The 18832-nt window shown below is 41.6% G+C and overlaps 1 protein-coding gene across 1 annotated transcript in view; it reads right to left on the minus strand.

Annotated features, from left to right (window-relative positions):
* Positions 1–1758: 1758 nt before the first annotated feature.
* The window catches only part of DGKK (diacylglycerol kinase kappa), a 150289-nt gene continuing 133215 nt past the window's right edge, over positions 1759–18832 (minus strand). The window contains exons 21-30 of the mRNA XM_037158858.2: positions 15652–15748; positions 15313–15420; positions 14550–14663; positions 14071–14205; positions 12693–12853; positions 11989–12130; positions 10975–11061; positions 7112–7222; positions 2974–3097; positions 1759–1835 (exon numbers count right to left, since the gene is read on the minus strand). Coding sequence (XP_037014753.2) covers positions 1759–1835; positions 2974–3097; positions 7112–7222; positions 10975–11061; positions 11989–12130; positions 12693–12853; positions 14071–14205; positions 14550–14663; positions 15313–15420; positions 15652–15748 — 1156 coding nt within the window. The remainder of the gene's footprint in view (positions 1836–2973; positions 3098–7111; positions 7223–10974; positions 11062–11988; positions 12131–12692; positions 12854–14070; positions 14206–14549; positions 14664–15312; positions 15421–15651; positions 15749–18832) is intronic.

An 18832-nucleotide genomic window follows, 5' to 3' on the forward strand; every position in this document is an offset into this window, starting at 1 on the left:
TAGGTGGGAAGAAACATTTACCTAAAGGCATGACTTGAGGGTGAAATGGGGAATACAAGGCAGACTAGAGAGAACCTTTCTGGACACTGAATTTTGATTAGTTTTGCCTGACTGGGAATGGACACTGCAAATATGCTTATTGGGATTGGGAACAATTTTAGCACAGGTTGTTTTCATGGAAATTTGGAAGAAACATGGAAGAAGAAGAGGCTAAGAGCCTCTTTTTTCCAAGGCCCATGTTCCTTCTGGTCACTCTGAATGCCCCTCTGTACTCCAGGGAAGGAGGAAGATGGGAAATTCAAAGATGATTTCGGGACTAACCCAACAGCCTGTCTAGAAGATGGAGGCCAAGATGGAGCTGGTGGGGAAGGGCCTCGGCTGTTAACTTGATTGTCAGGCAGTTTCTAACTCAGGCATCTAAGTCATAGGACTCAAGGCCTGTTTGCTCTCTCTGGTCTTTTTTTTGGAGAAGGGAGACAACAAAGGTTGGAAAAGTTGCTGATTTAGAGTTCAGGATAAATAGAGCAAAAAAGGCAGCACAACAGCTTAGTCCCCTTCTCTAGTGCATTGGTGTTCTGTTCTTTCCATAGCCTAACTTAGAATTTTAAGGGGACATCAGAATCAGCTAGGCTATAGATGATAGATTTCAGCTGCTTCAAAGACGTTGAAAATGCACCAAAAGTCTAGAAGTTCCACCAAGAACTGGGGAAGTTGGTGGAGGGGTGTGTGTGTGTGTGTGTGTGTGTGTGTGCACATGTGTGTAAATTAATGGGGGTGGGAGATGGGATTACAGTGGGGAGGGATTTCTGGGTTAGCAGGATAAATTATAGGGTCACTTAGAGGTCAAGTTGTATTCTCAGCTCTTAAAAAAATATATATATATATATATATATATATATATATATAATATATACATCTTTATGTCTCTATACATAATCTATACTGCAGCACAGCAGCAAAACATTTGAGTTAAAAAACCAGCAAGAATGCAGGTAGACACTCCATGGAAGCATGCAGGCTAGAATCAAGGCAGTAGAAAGGGAGCCTGTATGGCTGCCATTGGGGTGAATTCCAACCAATGGGCCCACACAGCCACAGGAGCACCACCTGGACATGTACAAAGACATACATGCACACATGGAAAAAGGAAAAAAATTTGCAGAGAGAGCAGTCACCACATTTATGAGGAAATATTTCACGTGATCATTGTAATAGACAAATGGACAAATCCCCAGGACTTCATTCTCATCTTAATAAGCCAACAAGAAGAGACCTCCTGAAGTTTCAAGTTGCAAGCGGCAGGACTGGGGGAGAAACACAACCAAGCCTGGCTATGCTGACCCCTCTGCTCATCTCCCTGAGAGTATTTCATTCATTTCCTAGCATCAGTGTTCTCTGGTAGTCAGAGAAAACCATTCTCAGACTCCCTGAAGAGGTGAACTCCCTTGAATCCTTTGTAGATCCCAGGCCATTCATAAAGAACTTAGCCCAATTAAATACTGTAGTTGCTCAAGGTGCACAAGGAGAAGAACTGAATAAGACAACTCAGAGCAGGAATCTTTGGCCAATGAGATGATGTAAACCTCTAAGGAGACCTGATTGACTCCAGAAAAAATGTGTTAGTGTAATGAAATTGGAGGCTCTTTCTTGGTGGTGCTCATGTGTGTTCTGAAATAATTTAGTCTAGCGTGTATTGAGGTTTTGAGAGTTTTTAGTAGAATTCTAAATGTTGTGAGTTCTCCTTCCAGATTTCAAGGGCTACAGTTGAAATGATGTTGTTGGAGGGTCATCATTTTTTGCTTTGTCTTCATGATATCTGCGATGCCACAAATTTCCTTCAGAGAAAAAACAAATATAGAAATAATGAGGTTAGCACATTTGCCAGATGCCCCAATGTATGGCTCCTAAAGAGAGCAAACAAAGAGTCTGTTAGGAGACAGACTGGTTTGTTTCTATTGTACCAATCATCTCTGAACCATCTCTGAACCATCCAAGAAAACCTGCTGACACCATGTGAGCCAAAAACAAATAGAATTTTTCAGAATATGAAAACCCATGGTACTTTAAAAAGACTGAAATACCATCGATTCCTGATGGTTAGATTCTTATGGAGTTAAACACCATGGGCAAGACTTGAGAAAACACAATTTGGTCCAGAAGACGCTGGACCAAATTTTGTGCCAACTCATACTTTTTCATAAACAAAACAAACTGACATCCTCAGTCCTCTTTCCCCCATGTCCACTATCACTGTATGTGAAATTTCCAAGTTATCTTGGCCCAAAATTTAGAAGAGAACACTGACATCATAATCAGCATAACTGACAACACTAAGAGAACCTTGATTTTAGTCCCACTGACATACCAGTTGGCATAAGTCCAATTTTGCAGATGGGATGAAACAAAAATTCAAATAATGCAATAGAAATTTTGTATTTCCAGGGACTTATTATAACAGATATGCAATAAAAATGTCCAGGTAAGTCATGGAATGTGTTCCTGACCCTGTAGGTACCCAGCACTGACACCTCCAATGCATATCAAATAATACTGGTTTCTGGAGCAGGACTAAAATTTTGTAGTTGTACTTGACTGGAAGAGAGATCTAAGTATAATTATTTTGCCATAATTGTCAACTCAGGACAGGAATAGGGCAAGCAGTCAAGTAACTGCCTATTATCATTTTCTCTTCATCCGTCTATATCACAGAGACCACACAGCAAGGTTACTTCTCACAGAGACCACACAGCAAGGTTACTTCTCAGGTGCTCTCTCTGCCAGTGTTCATATCACTTTCTAACTCACACCGTGTCCAAGAGACTTCTTACTGTTGCCTAAGGTTGGCTCATGGCCAGCCTCCTTTCCATCACCACCATACCCGTGAAAATTTCAAATTGGAGTTTCAGGTTTCTGGGAGGTACCAGGGCTGCTGGCGAGGTCTTCATGATCCCTATCCCTGTGAAGGAGACTTACCAATAAAACCCTGGACTCCTTCGCCTGATCTAGGCATCTCTTCTTCTTCTAGCTTCTTCTTCCTCGATTTGGGGAATTTAACTTTCAACCTTAGGCTTCTACTGTCAGTGTCTGAAGATTCTTCCTGGGAAACCACAGCAAGAGCAAGGTAAAAAAATTTGGTTGCCTGGACTTCTGGCCAAAATGGAGGCATAGGTGGAAACACTATGCCTCCTTGCACAACCAAAATTAAGGACAACAAAGATTTAGAAACAATAAGAAAACCAGAACACACAGAAAATTGAACTGTATGGAAGTCCAACAACCGTTCATTCAGACTAGTAAGAAGGGCAGAGTTGGTGGCTAACAGAGAGGGGTTGAAGCAGAAAAGGTGGTGGCTCGCAGACTCTGGGCCCAGGGAGGAAATGAGCAGACCCAGTGAGGAACACAAGGCAGTTGGGCTACCACAGTCACACATTCGTACACAGATAAACCAAGCAAAAATGGGCAGTGAGATAGACTGCACAGCGCAGGGCTCCAGCTCAGGGAAATAAAGTCTCAAAGCACTGATTGAAAAGGTGCCAGGAGAGACTTGCAGCCTCACAGGAGAATTCAGTGGAGAGACCCACAGGGTCCTAGAATGTACACAAGCCCACCCACCTGGGAAACAGCATCGGAAGGGCCCAATTCACTTGTGGGAAGTGGCAGAGGGAACTGAAATCTGAGAGAGAGTGGAGCAAGTGCCATTTTTCCCTCTTGGACCCTGCCTCCACATACAGCAGCACAACACAGCAATGTGGGTTGCCCTACCCTGGTGAACACCTAAGGCTCCGCCCCTCATACTTAACAGGTCTGACGAGACAAAAAAAATGGCCCAAATGAAAGAACAGACCAAAGCCCCAGAGCAAATACTTTTAAGTGACCAAGAGATAGCCAACCTATCAGATGCACAATTCAAAGCACTGGTGATTGGGATGCTCACAGAATTGGTTGCATTTGGTCATGAATTAGGTGAAAAAATGAAGGCTACGCTAAGTGAAAGAAGCAAAATGCACAGGGAACCAATACCGATGGGAAGAAAACTGGGACTCAAATCAATGGAGTGGACCAGAAGGAAGAAAGAAACAACTAAATAGAAAAGAATGAAGAAACAAGAATTCGAAAAAATGAGGAGAGGCTTAGGAACCTCCAGGACATCTTTAAACATTCCAACATCAGAATTATAGGGGTACCAGAAGGGGAAGAGGAAGAGGAAGAGCAACAAGTGGAAAACTTATTTGCACAAATAATGAAGGAGAACTCCCCCAATCTGGTGGAGGAAATAGACTTCCAGGAAGTCCAGGAAGCTCAGAGAGTCCCAAAGAAGTTGGACCCAAGGAGGAACACACCAAGGCACATCATAATTATATTAGCCAAGATTAAAATGAAGGAGAGAATTCTAGAAGCAGCAAGAGATAAGCGGACAGTCACCTACAGAGGAGTTCCCATCAGACTGTCAGCTGATTTCTCAAAAGAGACCTTATAGGCAAGAAGGGGTTGGAAAGAAGTATTCCAAGTCATGAAAGGCAAGGACCTATATCGAAGATTGCTCTGTCCAGCAAAGCTTTCATTGAGAATGGAGGAGCATATATAGTGCTTCCCAGATAAGGTCAAGTTCAAGGAGTTCATCATCACCAAGCCCTTATTATATGAAATGTTAAAGGAACTTGTCTATGAAAAAGGAGATTAAAAAATAAGAATGGTGAAAGAACAGCAAACTCACAGTTATTAACAACCACACCTAAAACAAAAGCAAACTAATCAGACTGCTAAAACAGAAGCAGAGCCACAGAAATGGAGATCACATGGAGAGTTATCAACAGGGGAGTGGGAGGAGGAGAAGCGGGGAGAAGGTACAGAGAATAAGTAGCATAGATGGTGGAGAGAAAATAGACAGGGGGAGGGCAAGAGTAGTATGGGAAGTGTAGAAGCTAAAGAAGTTATGACACATGGATATGAACTAAAGCAGGGAATGTGGATATGAGGGGGTGTGCAGGGTGGAGGGGAATAAAGGGGGGAAATGGGACAACTGTAATGGCATAATCAATAATATATATTATTAAAAAATTGGTTGCCTAACATTCAGAACAATTCCTGGAGTCCTGGCAAGAAGACGAAAAAGGAAAGCAAATAGATCTGTTATCTATCTAGGTGTGAGAGAAACCCTTAACCACTAGTCCCATGTCCTAGGAAGGCAACTGTTCTTTACCAGACCCTACTCTGTGCCATGTGCCTTGTTAGATACTTTAATAAATGCTCTCATATAAGCTCCAAAATGACCTTACAAGGTGGTTATTTTTACCCTTCTTGTAGAAATAAGTATAGAAATAGACCTCTCAGACCACCTGCTTTCTTGTGTGGAATGTAAAGAAGGTTCTCCACACATAGCCATTATGAATTGGCTTCTCTGCTGTATAGATCATGTAGGTTTAATTCCAGCTTAGCCTCCCAGTCCTCTTGCTCCTGCTAAAGAGTGCTCGTTTTACTACTGGTCTCAGTAAAACGTTATCTCAAGGTTAACTTCGTTGCCAGAAAGTCCAGCCAAACACATTCTGAGAAACTTTGTGATTTTCTTCTCTTTGATATTATATATGCCTCTGATCCCTTCCATTAGAAGAGTAGAAATCTATCCTTTTCCTGCTCTGGCTCCACTTACCCTCTCTCTTCTAGGCTTCGTACAAGGATATTCAGAATTACCTTTGAGAAAGACCTTAAAGGAAGGGCGCAGGACTTTGCCTCTCAGGCAAAGCCTTGGAAAGATCAATGAATAACTGACCCTCATCCTATTTTTCCTGCCAAAGTAAATCTGAATATTCTGTGGCCTTAAGGTGAGGAAGATGAATGAGCAACATACTGTTACATGAATGAACAACATCTTCCTGGCTTTGTTTTAATCCATTCTGCCCTTATTTTGAGCCTTACTTCCTCATCTCTATGGTAATACCAAAACCCAGAAAAGACTTGTATACCCCAGGCTAGGGCATCTCGCATTTTAAGGTCTTAGACCATGGACCATTTTTTCATTTCTCTCAGTATCCAGACCAGTTGCTTAGTTCTGGAGCTTGGTGAGATATAGCTTTCCTGAGTAATAAGAGAGATAGGATACTACAAGAGTTGGCTTGATTTTCTGCATAACAGCATGTTTTCCCCTCCCAGAGGCCACTGATGGAGAGCAGCAAAGGCATATGAGAACGTTATTAAATCCTTTAAGACCCAAGGTTGCATATGGCTTTTTCTGTTAGACAGTAGACTGATTGTTGCACTAATCCAAACATGATGAATGTATGGCTTGCTCACAACATGCATTTAATTGGTATATGGAGCCAGACATATGTATCATAAGTAGGGGTACCAGAGATTCCTACAGTGTGAAATGAGCCATTCCATTTGGTGGGAAAATCTAAGGAAAAACCCTGTCAGATCATAAATGGGAATAGTTTACCTAGTGATATGTGGACATTTGGGGCTCATTTGATTTATTAAATAAGACCAATTTTTGATCTCAGGAAAGTACTCAGAGCCATCTAAAAATGACAGTGTTCCCTACAGCTATATTGTAGCCACCACTGGCATGCTAAATTTGCTTTTAAGCCCCATGCCTACTAGAGGAAGGCACTGGAGAGCCTATTGTGCTCCCAGAGGTGAAGGGACAATAAGCAGCAGGGAGATGTGATATTTAGAAGATTTAACTACCAGTAAGGCCTGGGAACCAAGTATTTAGAACAGAGGTTGGCCATAAACTGATATGGTCATAATGATAGGTACCAGATGAAATCTAGTCCTGGCAGCAGGTACTGAGCAAGGAGGGGGAATTGAAGCCAGGAGAACAGTAGAGAAAAAAAAGCAAACTTGCTTATTCTTTCCCAAATCATCTCCTGCCACAGAATAGTTCTTTCTAGTTACTTTCTCATGGTTATCTAATTTTTCAGCATGCTCTCTGTCTTGTCCTGTCTGCTTATGATGAGGAGATGGGAGAAAGAGGCTCCATTAAGGTCAAGCCAAAAGCTACTACTGGACTCCCTGCACTCTACCCGTCACTGTGTCCTGACCCATGTAGGAAGGTAGAACATTAAAGAAGAACCCCTCTTCCCCTTTATTTCCCAATCCCCAGGTCACATACCTCTGGGACAAGGATTGAATTCATCCAGTTGATCTCAGATAGCTTTTCAAACTCTTTATTCATGGCATCCAGGGTGTTTTGCAATGTGGCCTCATCCTCAGCATTTTTCAACTGGCAAAAACAGAAAAATGAATGAGTGTCCAATGCCTAGCACATGCCTTCATGGACTCTTGCCCTCTACCTGAGTAGGGCCATTCCCTGCTAGTGGCCATTAAGTACAGGGTGCCAACATGTATCTCCTTTGGCCTTGGGAGTATGGAAAAGTATAGTGATCTCTTTTCTTTCTCAATAGGGATGCCTCCAAAAACAACTGGATACTGGGGCTTTTCTTGAAACTGAACATGCTTACAGTTTGGCAAGCAGAAGGGCCCTTTGACCAAGCTGAATTAACACTGAGTTATACCTCTACAGTTTAGGGTCCAGGACAGGGGTCTCTCTAAGTAACAGCTATTGATTTCTGAGCACATACTGTATGCCAGGAACTATGCATTCATGATTTCATTTCATCTTTCCAAAGGCTTCCAAAGTACTATTGTTCTTATTTTATAGGTGAGAAAACAGATTCAAAGAAATTTAGTGTTCAAAATCACATGTCTAGACAGAACCCAGATCTGTTTAACTATTTAGCTTATCTTCCATCCCACACAGTCCCATAAAAGATATGTGGGGTGGCTGGATGCTGGGGGAATCTCTATTAAATAGTTACTGTAATTTAAAGTCTGCTTTGTGTAGCAAGGAGAAGCCTAAACAGAGATAGGCTCAGTTTCCTTTCCTGGCAAAGAGGGCCTGCCTCTTCAGGCTGTGCTTTAGCCCCTATTCACTTTTAGTAAGAAATGACTTCTAGATGGCTTGTCTCACAGGTTCAGGAAACAGCTTAAGTATTCCCTAGTAACTCCCAGGAGCCACAAGATAAACTCTGTTCAGTCCATGGGAAACTTAAAATGGATTCTTCTGAGACTATCTCCATCTCAGATAAACCAGGAACATAGGTGAGATAATTCATATTCTAGTAAATAGTGAGCTGGGAGAATAGATACATGTTGATATTTTCAACCTGAACATCCTTTCAAGCCCACCCTACCTGGCCTCAACTTTCCCCCTAGCATGCACTCTGCTTTCAACCTGGCCCTTATGGGGCCTCATGCTGTGTATAAGTAGAACCTTGCCAGATGTCACAAATGGGTGGCAGGTGAATGGGTGAGGGTGGGGTTGGAGGTGATGGCCAATTAGGATGGGATATGAGAGAAAAAAATCAGTGCTGACAAGTAATCTCTTGATTTTGTTTTACAGATAATGATTTAGAACAATACAGAGTAGCTCAGATGCACAGGACATTTGTATAAACATGGCAGTGGGATGTGGAACAGTGGGCATCAGGTAGAAATGGCTATAAAGGTAAAGGGGGGAAGAAGAAGGGCGTCCTTAAGAGCATACTTACCAGCAATGCTCAGAGGGGGTTTGGTAGTCAAACCCAAAGGCACAGAAAACAAACAGAAATTTGGGGCCTTGGAAAATGATTCCCAATGATAATAAGAAAGAAATATAATGGCTTCCTATTGCCTTTTTAAAAAGATTTTTATTTATTTATTTTTAGGGAGAGGGGAAGGAACAGACAAAAAGAGAGAGAAACATCGATGTGAGAAACATTGATCAGTTGCCTCTCATATGTACTCCACTGGGGATTCAACCCACAACCCAGGCATGTGCTGACCAAGCACCAGCAACCTTTTGCTTTGTGGGATGATGCCCAACCAACTAAGCTGTACCAGTCAGGGCCATAATGACTTCTTATTTGGCATCTGGAGACTCAGGCTCTGAAAAATAGTAGGTGGGTGGGACTGAGTCTTGTGCTCTATTTTCCTGTCCTCCTGGCTCCAGTGGAAACCTTGTCTAGGACTCTTCTCTGAAGTAAATGTGCAAATGGACTTAGAGGACTTTGCTGCTTATTTTTTGGTGCCTGTCTCAACAGATTACTACCCATAGCACAAATGAGGTTGCCAAATAAGGGAAATGGAAGTTATTGGGTGGGGTTTACTTCATCATAAATCTACATCCCTCTGCCAACACTGAACTCTGTACTATCCTCCTTCAAAGGAAGGAATAGCAACACCCAAAAGAAATAAGCCTTATCTCCATGCCACCTCCATGACATAGTCTTTCTGGAGATACTTGGTCATTCTCAGTTAGCTGCTGCCTGACCCTGGTATCATTTGGTTGTATGTATGTGGAATACTTATCAGGTCCTGTGTTAAATGTGGTATGTGTTCAATTTGGGTTGTTGGCTGACAGGAACCAATATTCACGTCATGAAAGTTTGAGTGGAAATGAAGTCCAAGGTCCCATATTTCCCTGTTGCCCAAAATAGCAAAGCCATTGAGTTGCCTATATATGGAAGGTACTCCTATTACTGTTGCTTAAGGCTGAAAGACTCTAGATTGGGGTTCAGATGCTGGGACAGCCTGACCTGATTGCCTTAGCCTCTCCACTGCCTGTGCAGTATGCCAATTAGATGTACAAATGGAAAACGGAAGGTGGATGCACTTTTTGGAATATCAACTCAGAAGACCTTCGTCAAATAAACCATAGTTAGATGACAAGCAAGAACAGTACCTGTTTCATGGCCTTAGCAGCCAACCCTAAAATGGGGTGGTCATGACCAGTTGGCTCATCAGAGCACATTTACCAAGTGTGCCTATAGGCTTCATCTTGCGAGAAACACACAACTATTCTTGTAGCTCAAAAAAACTGAGCCTCAATCCATTTTCCCTAACACTAATAAAATTTACCATCTATTAGGCTACTAGTATGTGCCAAGCACAACTTAGAACTTAATGTATGATAGTTGATTTAATCCTCACAACAACCTGGAAAGGTAGAGATTACAAATTCTATTTTGTAGATAGGGAAGGTGAGATCCAGAGAGGTGAAATTATTTCACACAGCTAGTGTTATGGATTCAATTGTGTCCCCTCCCTGCACCACCCAAAAAAGAGTTATATTGAAATTCTAACCCCAATATCTCAGAATATGACCTTATTTAGAAACAGGGTCATTGCGGATATAATTGGTTTTTAAGATGAGGTCATACTGGATCAGGGTAGGCCCCTGATCCAGTATGACTGGTATCCTTATAAGAAGATGGCCATTTAAAGGTAGACAGACACAGGAAGAACACTCTGTGAAGAGGGAGGATTGGAGTAATGCATTTACAAGACAAGGAACAACAAAGATTGCTAGCAAATCATTAGAAGCTAGGAAGAGGCAAGAAAGAATTCCCTTACAGTTTTCAAAAGTAGTATGTCCCTACTGACACTTTGATTTCAGGCTTCTAGCCTACAGAATTGTGAGAACAATACATTTCTGTTGTTTGAGGTCACCCAGAGTTTAGTACTTTGTTTCAGCAGCTTTAGGAAATTAATATAGCTAGTAAGTAGTAGATTTGGGATTTGAACCCACAGTTTTCCAACTTTTCCCATGATTCCATGCTATATTTCCACATGGTGAGAGATGTATGTGGACACTTGGGAGATACAGAGCAGCTCAAAAGAGCTCACCTTCTACTGAAGCTGTTTGAGGTATGATGAGAACAACCTACTTTTTATTGGCCCGGACACAGGACACATTTGCCAAAGGAGAGGGGGAAACTTTTCTTCAATGATATGGTAATCCCTATTGATTAGCACAACCTATGAAGTGATACATTCAATTACAACCCTGGATGAGAATAACACAGAATGAACTGCCAGCTAAGCACTTGCTAAAATGTTCCTATATGTCTTCCAATTTCTTAGAACCAAGTATAGACCATGATCATCTTCAGATGGGATATTTTTCCCTCCCTTGTTCCAACCCCTTCCACTCACCAAGTGTTCATCCAGGAAAGCTTTGGTGTCATCGTAGAGCCCTTTAAGACTAAATGTAACATCTACTGCATCATTTCTGCTTAGAATCTGAGAGAAGAGTGTAAGGAAAAGGACAAAGATAGAAGAATTGTTAGTTAGTAAGCATGCAGTATCTGGCTTCTCTGTGGGAAGAGAGGAGCAGGCTACTAGGATGTGGCTGTAGGTCCCAACCAGTAAGAACTAATGCTAGTTGTCAACTATTGTAACTGATTGGTGTACCTATGAAGTGGGACAGCACAACTTGGCATTTGGCATCACTGATTGAGTTGCATGGGTGTAGGAAATATGCAAACCAGAGAGTAAATTTAAGGCTTTGTTGCCACTGAGCTAAAACTACCTTTTCCATGGTAGGTAAAGTTAGATCCAATTATCTCTCTTCTTTAAATTCTAGGTCTTAAGCTCCAGGCTTCCTCCAACTAGTATCTGGCACAAAATAAATAGATGAACTGCATTTTAGGAGGCCCAGACCCTATATGTGGCCCTTTCGCATCATTTGCCCACCACTAAAGTTACTTATCAGAAGTATCCCTTAAATCTTCTGGCAGTGGATAAAGTCATGGGATGGCACATTTAACTTCAAGTATTCTAATCTGAACATTTCCCTCAAGAGGGAAACAAAGGCAGCTTGGAACTGAGGTTTCAATGATAGGTGTCACCTCAACAGGTTACCTGGGATGAGGAAGGGCCAAGGCTAAGTTTCTCTCTATTCACTTGCCATTTCTTCCCTGAGGCCAGTGTAGTAGGTGGATATCAGGAAAGAGGACTACCTCTCAGATGATGAAATCTGGTATGGCATTAGCCTCTCTGGAGCTGTAACGGTCAAGGAAAACTTGCCTTATCTTCCTTTCTATCCACCAGTGTCCTGACATATCATTTGTAGTTTTTTCATGCAGCCTACATCTCCCTGTCCTTCCTTTTCATCCCCTTTCTTATTTGGTTTGACTCTTTTCCTTCATCTGCCCTTTGCTCTCTTACCTTTATGGGAGTACAGGAAGCTGCACCTGCCTCATTGTCACTGTCTTGGCCACAAAATACATCATTCAGGATGTTGGCACTGGCATTCACAGAATCCATGAGGACAGACACATGCTGGTGGACCTTGCTTAGGTTAGTAAGCCTGTAATAAAACAAAAACAGATAGATGAGTCTGGATTTCTGAAAAACTTCTTACCTGGGTGCGAGTGAGGGTTGGGGTAAAAATAGAAAGCACTGGATATCCAAATTAGTACTCTCCTGCTATTTCAATTTGTCTCTAGGTAGCCACCTGCGCCAAAAAAGAATTTCTACTCTAGGGATTCATTGTTGTCCATCCTTGTCTCACCTGTGTTAGATACTGTGTGCTTTGGGAGAGTTAGAAGACATATATGGGAGGGCAGATGACTTCAGGAACTCAAAGGTCCTCCTTACATTTAAGAGCAAGGATAAACACTCTTAGTCCTGTTAGGTCTGGAGAAGCTGGAGGAGATCAAAGTTCATTTCTGGGTCTAATGACAGAGGTCTGAGGTGGCTTATTACTGAGCACAAAGACCACTTCCTATTGGGATTGTCTGGGTCCCTGTCAATCTTCAGAGCTCTGGGTAAGACTCCTTTCTGAGACCAAGCTTCCCAGTAGCCAATTGACACAAATCGCCTTCTTACTATCTCTTACAATTTTCAACCCTGTGTCTAGTTCCACTTACCTGCTCATGAGGTCTTCTGCAAGCTGAGTTAAGAGCTGCATCTGGGCAGACTCCTCATCAGAGAGGCTATCTTGAGATTCCTGGGAGTTCAACTTGGGTCGAGAGGCAGCTTGAATTTCAGTATGCTTGCATTCCCACATTTTCATTGAGTTCTCAAAGTCCTAGAGATGAAGACAGTGGTAGATCCTAATGATTGCTGTAGCTAAGAGGGCATGTGACAGATCAGCCTCTGAGTCTGATATTTATGGTATAGTGGGTAAAGAGGACTTCATTTATTCCCCCATACACCTACCTACATACCTATACATCTATCCATCATTTTATTCAATGTTTCTTCTGTACTAGGCACTTTTAGTTTTTGCTGTTGTTGTTACTATGCTGAATCTTAGGACAATATGCTTCAATCATATAGATGTCTGCCCTCCTATATGAGTGCACCATTATCAATAAAACAGTGGAACACATTTCATGCTCTCTTCTTTGTGAAATGTAAGCAATATGTTGTGATGGATTTTAGGGTCAGAAATACCTAATTTAATTTTGAATCTTCCTTCTATTATTTACTAATTATATGACCTTTAGCAAATTATTTAACCTCTTTGGTTCTCATTTTCTTCACCTGTAGAGTGGGAATAAGTACATCTATCTCATGAAATTGTTGGGATGACTTACTTGAGAGAATACATGTTAAGTGCCCAGCACAAAGTAGACAGTTGATAAACTAGACTTCCTCTCCCTCTCTATTGCTGCTTCTATGTACTGTCTTCAGGCCAGAAAGCCTCTAAACACTGAACATCTGATCAATAATGGCTTATTTCTAGCTTTAGATGGTTTAGCAGAAGTAGGTGACATTTGTGAATGCAGAATTTCAAGGAACCTTAAAGAAACCTAAAGACCGTATTCAATGAAGAATCTTATAAACATGCACAACAGTGTGGTAATTGTTGATGGAGAGTATAAGGGAAGTAAATGGTAATGGAAAAAATACAATTAATTTTTTTAGAACATTCTTTTTGAGAGAGATTTCTCCTTAACTACCCAAGGTCTTTAGCTCTCTGCACAGTGGAGGGAGGACAGCTTTGTCCAAAATCATACATTCTTATACAGTGGTTTGAAAATGTCAGTATATATCAGAATGTTTCAGGGTCTTGTTTACAAATGCAAGTTCCAAGGAACTACCCATTCCCATTCTGAATCATTGGGTCTTGTTGTGGGGCCCAGAAATGTGTATTTCTATCAAGCATCCAAGGTATCGATTCTGATACAAGTAGCAAGCAGACATCCCTTTGAGGAATTCTGCTTAACTGGAAGTATTCAATACTCAGTGAGTGGTAGATGAGACAACGTAGGAGCCCAAGGCTACACTTTCCTTTCTTACCCGATCTCTTGTCAGCATCTGGGCAGCATTCTTATATCTAATCTTGATAAGGCCTGGACTCTGAACCCAGGCCTCCCCATCCACCTGCACTGGAATACCTTCTTCACCATCAATGGTTATCATCACCTCACGGCACTGCCAGAGAAGAGGAGGGAAGATGGGTCAGAAAATGAGGCAACTACTGTAAACCAATTTGATAATTCCATAGTTATGGCTATAATGTGTTTCTGAAGCAGGACTGGGAAGGATGTGAATCAGATTACCTCAAGGGTGAAATACCTGCTATCTACGGGCTTTTGGCTCCTTCAGTTCCTACCATGTTTGTCTCCAATCTTAGCTAGCACCTTGCTGTCCACCAGATAACCTCATCCCTCTACCATGACACTCTTACATCCAGTTAATTCCTGGGACAACTCCATATCCTGGGTTGTAGCCACAGAGCTCAGTCTCTTTCTGGTGCTCATTTGGCCCCTGCCTACCTGGGCAATGCGATGATGATGTAGATTGATGATACGGGACATTGCCATCTGTATGGACCCAAAGATCGCCACAACCTCCAGCTTCCCATCATCTATTGCAGGAGCCTGGTATTCCTGAAGAGGAAGAACTGTGTCACATATGCCCTTAAGAAATCATACCTTGATTATTACAAGCAGAAATGCTTTGAAGGCTCCTAGTGAGAATTTTTCTAGCTCATGAATAGTGGAGTATCTATATATTAAAAGGGGAAAGATGAGATCAGGGAGCCAATTTGGGAAAGGGGCACTGATATAACTTTTAGTGCCTTTTGAGATCTCACCTCTGAGCTTGTTCCCTCTGTGTTCAACCCAGCATCTTAAACACCCAAGGCCAACCCCATTGGCCTCATGGCCTTCTTGAGTGAGCTCAGAGGAAAAGGGTCATGGCCAATTTATCAGTAGATTTTACTGACAGACCTCCGTGGAGAAAAAAGCAGGTAACCTTTCAAAGATCTGTCAGGCCCGAGGAATGGAAAATTCAAAGTCCAGGCAATACCTAAGTATTAATCTGATCCTGAGGTCTTTAGTTGATTCTTTTTTTGTGCTCTGAAATGCTAAATGCCTTTTTAAAAACTGCTTATATAGCTGCTACTAATAAAGGTTTCCAGCCTACCTCCTCTCCCCTCATTGTCCACTTTCTACTCCAGTTAGTCCAGCTCTCCTTTTTGAGAGACCTTAGAAGAGTGAAGCCTTTCTTCCTTCCTGTTCCTTGTTCCATACTTACTGTGGTTGCTGTGTTGCTTCCCCAGAAGTTGATGCCTCCCGCATAGCTGGTAATGTTGAGCACTACAATGCCTTGCAGGTTTGGCAAGGATATGGCTTCTCCATCACACTGAAAGATACAAATGTAAAGGGACATTACAGAGATGGAGGTAGAGCTCTGTCTTCTCTTCATGCTATCATTTTCTCAACCATAAAAGTGGAATTTATCTTTATGCCTTCCTCACATCAGTTGTGGGCAAGGAAAGCTCAGGGAGAACCAAGAATATAGGTGCATGGTGGTTCCCAAAGTCATGAGATTTTTTTTCTATGCCCAAGAAGAATTACTCTTTTCCTCACTAACCTCCAGGTGCACCCGTTCTTCCAGTTTCCTGTAAGAGTGCTGCAAAAGTTCTTTGCTTCCCAAAAGGCCATACCACATCTTGTTCTTAAGGCGGCTACTGCAGGAAAATATGGGTAGAGAAAGGTAACAACAGCGTGAATAATATAAAGATAAATGGATGAGGAAAAGCAAGAAGGGACATAATTTTATTCTTCAAATGCCTTCATATAGAGGGGAGTCATACTGAATTGTAATGACACAAGAGGGGATGCTAGGATGATGTAACTGGTATCCCTATTCAAACACCTGCTGGAATGGGTTCCTGGGTCCCCTTGAAGCTTCAGCATTTCATTGATAGGTAAATTTGTCACTATTTTCTTGCTGCTTATATTGATTCAGACTTGGAAGAGACAGCCAATATTTAGAAAGTAATGCTCAAAGGAAGCTATGAGCATGACTGGCTGGTAGACACTACCTACCCTGGCAAGTGCTACTGCAGGAGCTCAAGATATTAGGTAATTGGAATAAATTTCATTTGAAACATATGACTCTTCAACTGCAGTTTCTTTGAAGCATAACTTTTCTGGCAAAGTGGAGGGACTTTCTAAGGTCTATTTCCAAACACTTAACTCAGTGCTAGAGAATTAGAGCCAAGTTTACTAGGTAGATTATAGAGGAGGAGCCAGTGGAGAGAATATGGGACATGTAAGGATATCAGGAGACTCAGGATGGAGGTGGAAAGGACAGAGTCCTGTTGATTGTGGGATCCCCGATAAAAACAGGCAGGAAGTATACAATCACTAGAAAGGTTGGGCAGAGTTTACCATGAGTTTTTATTTTTATTTATTTTTAAATTAAATGTATTGGAATGACATTGGTTAATAAAATTATATAGGTTTCAAGTTTATAATTCTATGATGCATGATCTGTACATTGTATTGTGTGCCTACCACCCAAAATAAAATCTTCTATCGCACTGTATTTGACCCCCTGTATCCTTTATTAACCTCTACTCCACTTCTCTGATAACCACCATACTGTTGTCTGTGTGTATGAGCTTTTATTTTTAAAGTAGAGCCACAGAAATGAGCCACAACAGGGCATGAGTATAAGAAGGTTAGCACAACATTATTTGGACTTTGTTTAAAAGCACAAGTTCTTTGGGCACTTTAGTTTTTTAAAAATTTTTGTTCAAGTACAGTTGTCTCCATTTTCACCCCACCTGGGCCACCCACCCCACTCATCCCCACCTCCCACCCTCTAACCTATCCCCTTTGGCTTTGTCCATGTGTCCTTCATACATGTTCCTTCATGGGCCTTCCCCTATTTTCCTCCATTATCCCTCTTTCCCCTCCCCTCTGGTTACTGTCAGTTTGTTATTTAATTCAATGTTTCTGGTTATATTTTGCTTGCTTATTTGTTTTGTTGATTAGGTTCCACTTATATTTTATTAATTATGCTATTACAGTTGTTTCATTTTTTTCTCTCTTTATTCCCCTCCATCCTGCACCACCCCTCCCACCAGCATGTCCATGGGTCATGCATATTAAGTTCTTTGGCTTCTTTATTTCTTATAGTATTCTTAACCTCCCCCTGTGTATTTTGTATCTATCATTTATGTTTCTTATTCTCTGTACTTTATCCCCCATTGTACCCCCTCACCCACCTCACTGATAACCCTCTATGTGATCTCCATTTCTGTGATTCTGTTTCCACTCTAGTTGTTTGCTTAGTTTGTTTTTGTTTTTAGGTTCAGTTGTTGATAGTTGTGAGTTTGTTGTCATTTTACTGTTCATAGTTTTGAGCACCTTCTTTTTCTTGGGTAAGTCTCTTCAACATTTCATATAATAAGGGTTTGGTGATGATGAACTCCTTTAGCTTGACCTTATCTGGGAAGCACTTTATCTATTCTCCCATTCTAAATGACAACTTTGCTGGAGAGAGTCATCTTGGATCTAGGTCCTTGCCTTTCATGACATGGAATACTTCTTTCCAGCCCCTTCTTGCCTGTAAGGTTACTTTTGAGCTGATAGTCTTATCAGCTCAGTCTAATCAGCTGATAGTCTTATGGGTACTCCTTTGAAGTAATTGTCTCCATATCTCTTGCTGCTTTTAAGATTCTCTCCTTATCTTTCATGTTGGGTAATGTAATTCTGATGTGCCTTGGTGTGTACTTCCTTGGGTCCAACTTCTTTGGGACTCTCTGAGCTTCCTGGACTTCTTAGAAGTCTATTTCCTTTGCCAGATTAGGAAAGTTCTCCTTCATTATTTGTTCAGGTAAGTTTTCAGTTTCTCCCTCTTTCTCTTCTCCTTCTGGCACACCTATTATTCAGATGTTGGAATGTTTAAAGTTCTCCCAGAGGCTCCTAACTCTCTCCTCACTTTTATAAATAGTTGTTTCTTCATTCTGTTCTGGTTGAATGTTTAATTTTTCTTTCTGCTCCAAATTGTTGATTTCAGTCCTGGTTTCCTGCTCATCACTGTTGGTTCCCTGTGCTTTTTCCTTTATTTCACTTTGCATAGCCTTTGCTTCTTTCTCTATTTTTTCACCATACTCAACCATTTCTGTGATCATTCTGATTACCAGTGTTTTGAACTCTGCATCTGATAGATTGGCTATGTCTTCATTGCTTAGTTCTACTTTTGGAACTTTGATCTGTTCTTTCATTTGGACCATATATATTTTTTTGTCTTGGCATGTCCGTTATGCAGTAAGGTGAAAAGCCTTAGGTATTAGCCAGGGAAAGGCAACCCACATCTCTGTGTTGTGGTACTATATTTGGGGGAAGGGTCAGAGAGGGGACAATGCCACTTGCTCAGGTCTTAGCTGGCTTTAGGTCAGTTCCTCCACTACCCACAAGTAAGTTGGGCCCTTCTTGTGCTGATTCCAGGATGGGTGGATCCTGTGGATCTCTCCAACAAACTCTCTTGTGAGGCTGGGAGTTTCTCCCACTGCTGCAACCCCCACAGATTTTATCAGTCAGAAGTTTTGAAACTTCATTTCCCTGCACTGGAACCCCAGGTTGTATGGTCTGTCTTGCTCCCCAGGTGTTCCTCCTGGTTTATCTGCATGCAAATGTGGGACCTAGACACTTTAGTTTTCTTATTGATATAAATAGTTTTGTTATATAGAAATGTACAATACCTAGAACAACCAGGACAATTCTGAAAAAGAACAAACTTGGAGAACTTTCATCTCTCA

This window comes from Artibeus jamaicensis, unplaced genomic scaffold, assembly GCF_021234435.1.
Source record: "Artibeus jamaicensis isolate MK-2021 breed Jamaican fruit bat unplaced genomic scaffold, CSHL_Jam_final contig_60, whole genome shotgun sequence".
NCBI classification, from domain to species: Eukaryota; Metazoa; Chordata; class Mammalia; order Chiroptera; family Phyllostomidae; genus Artibeus; species Artibeus jamaicensis.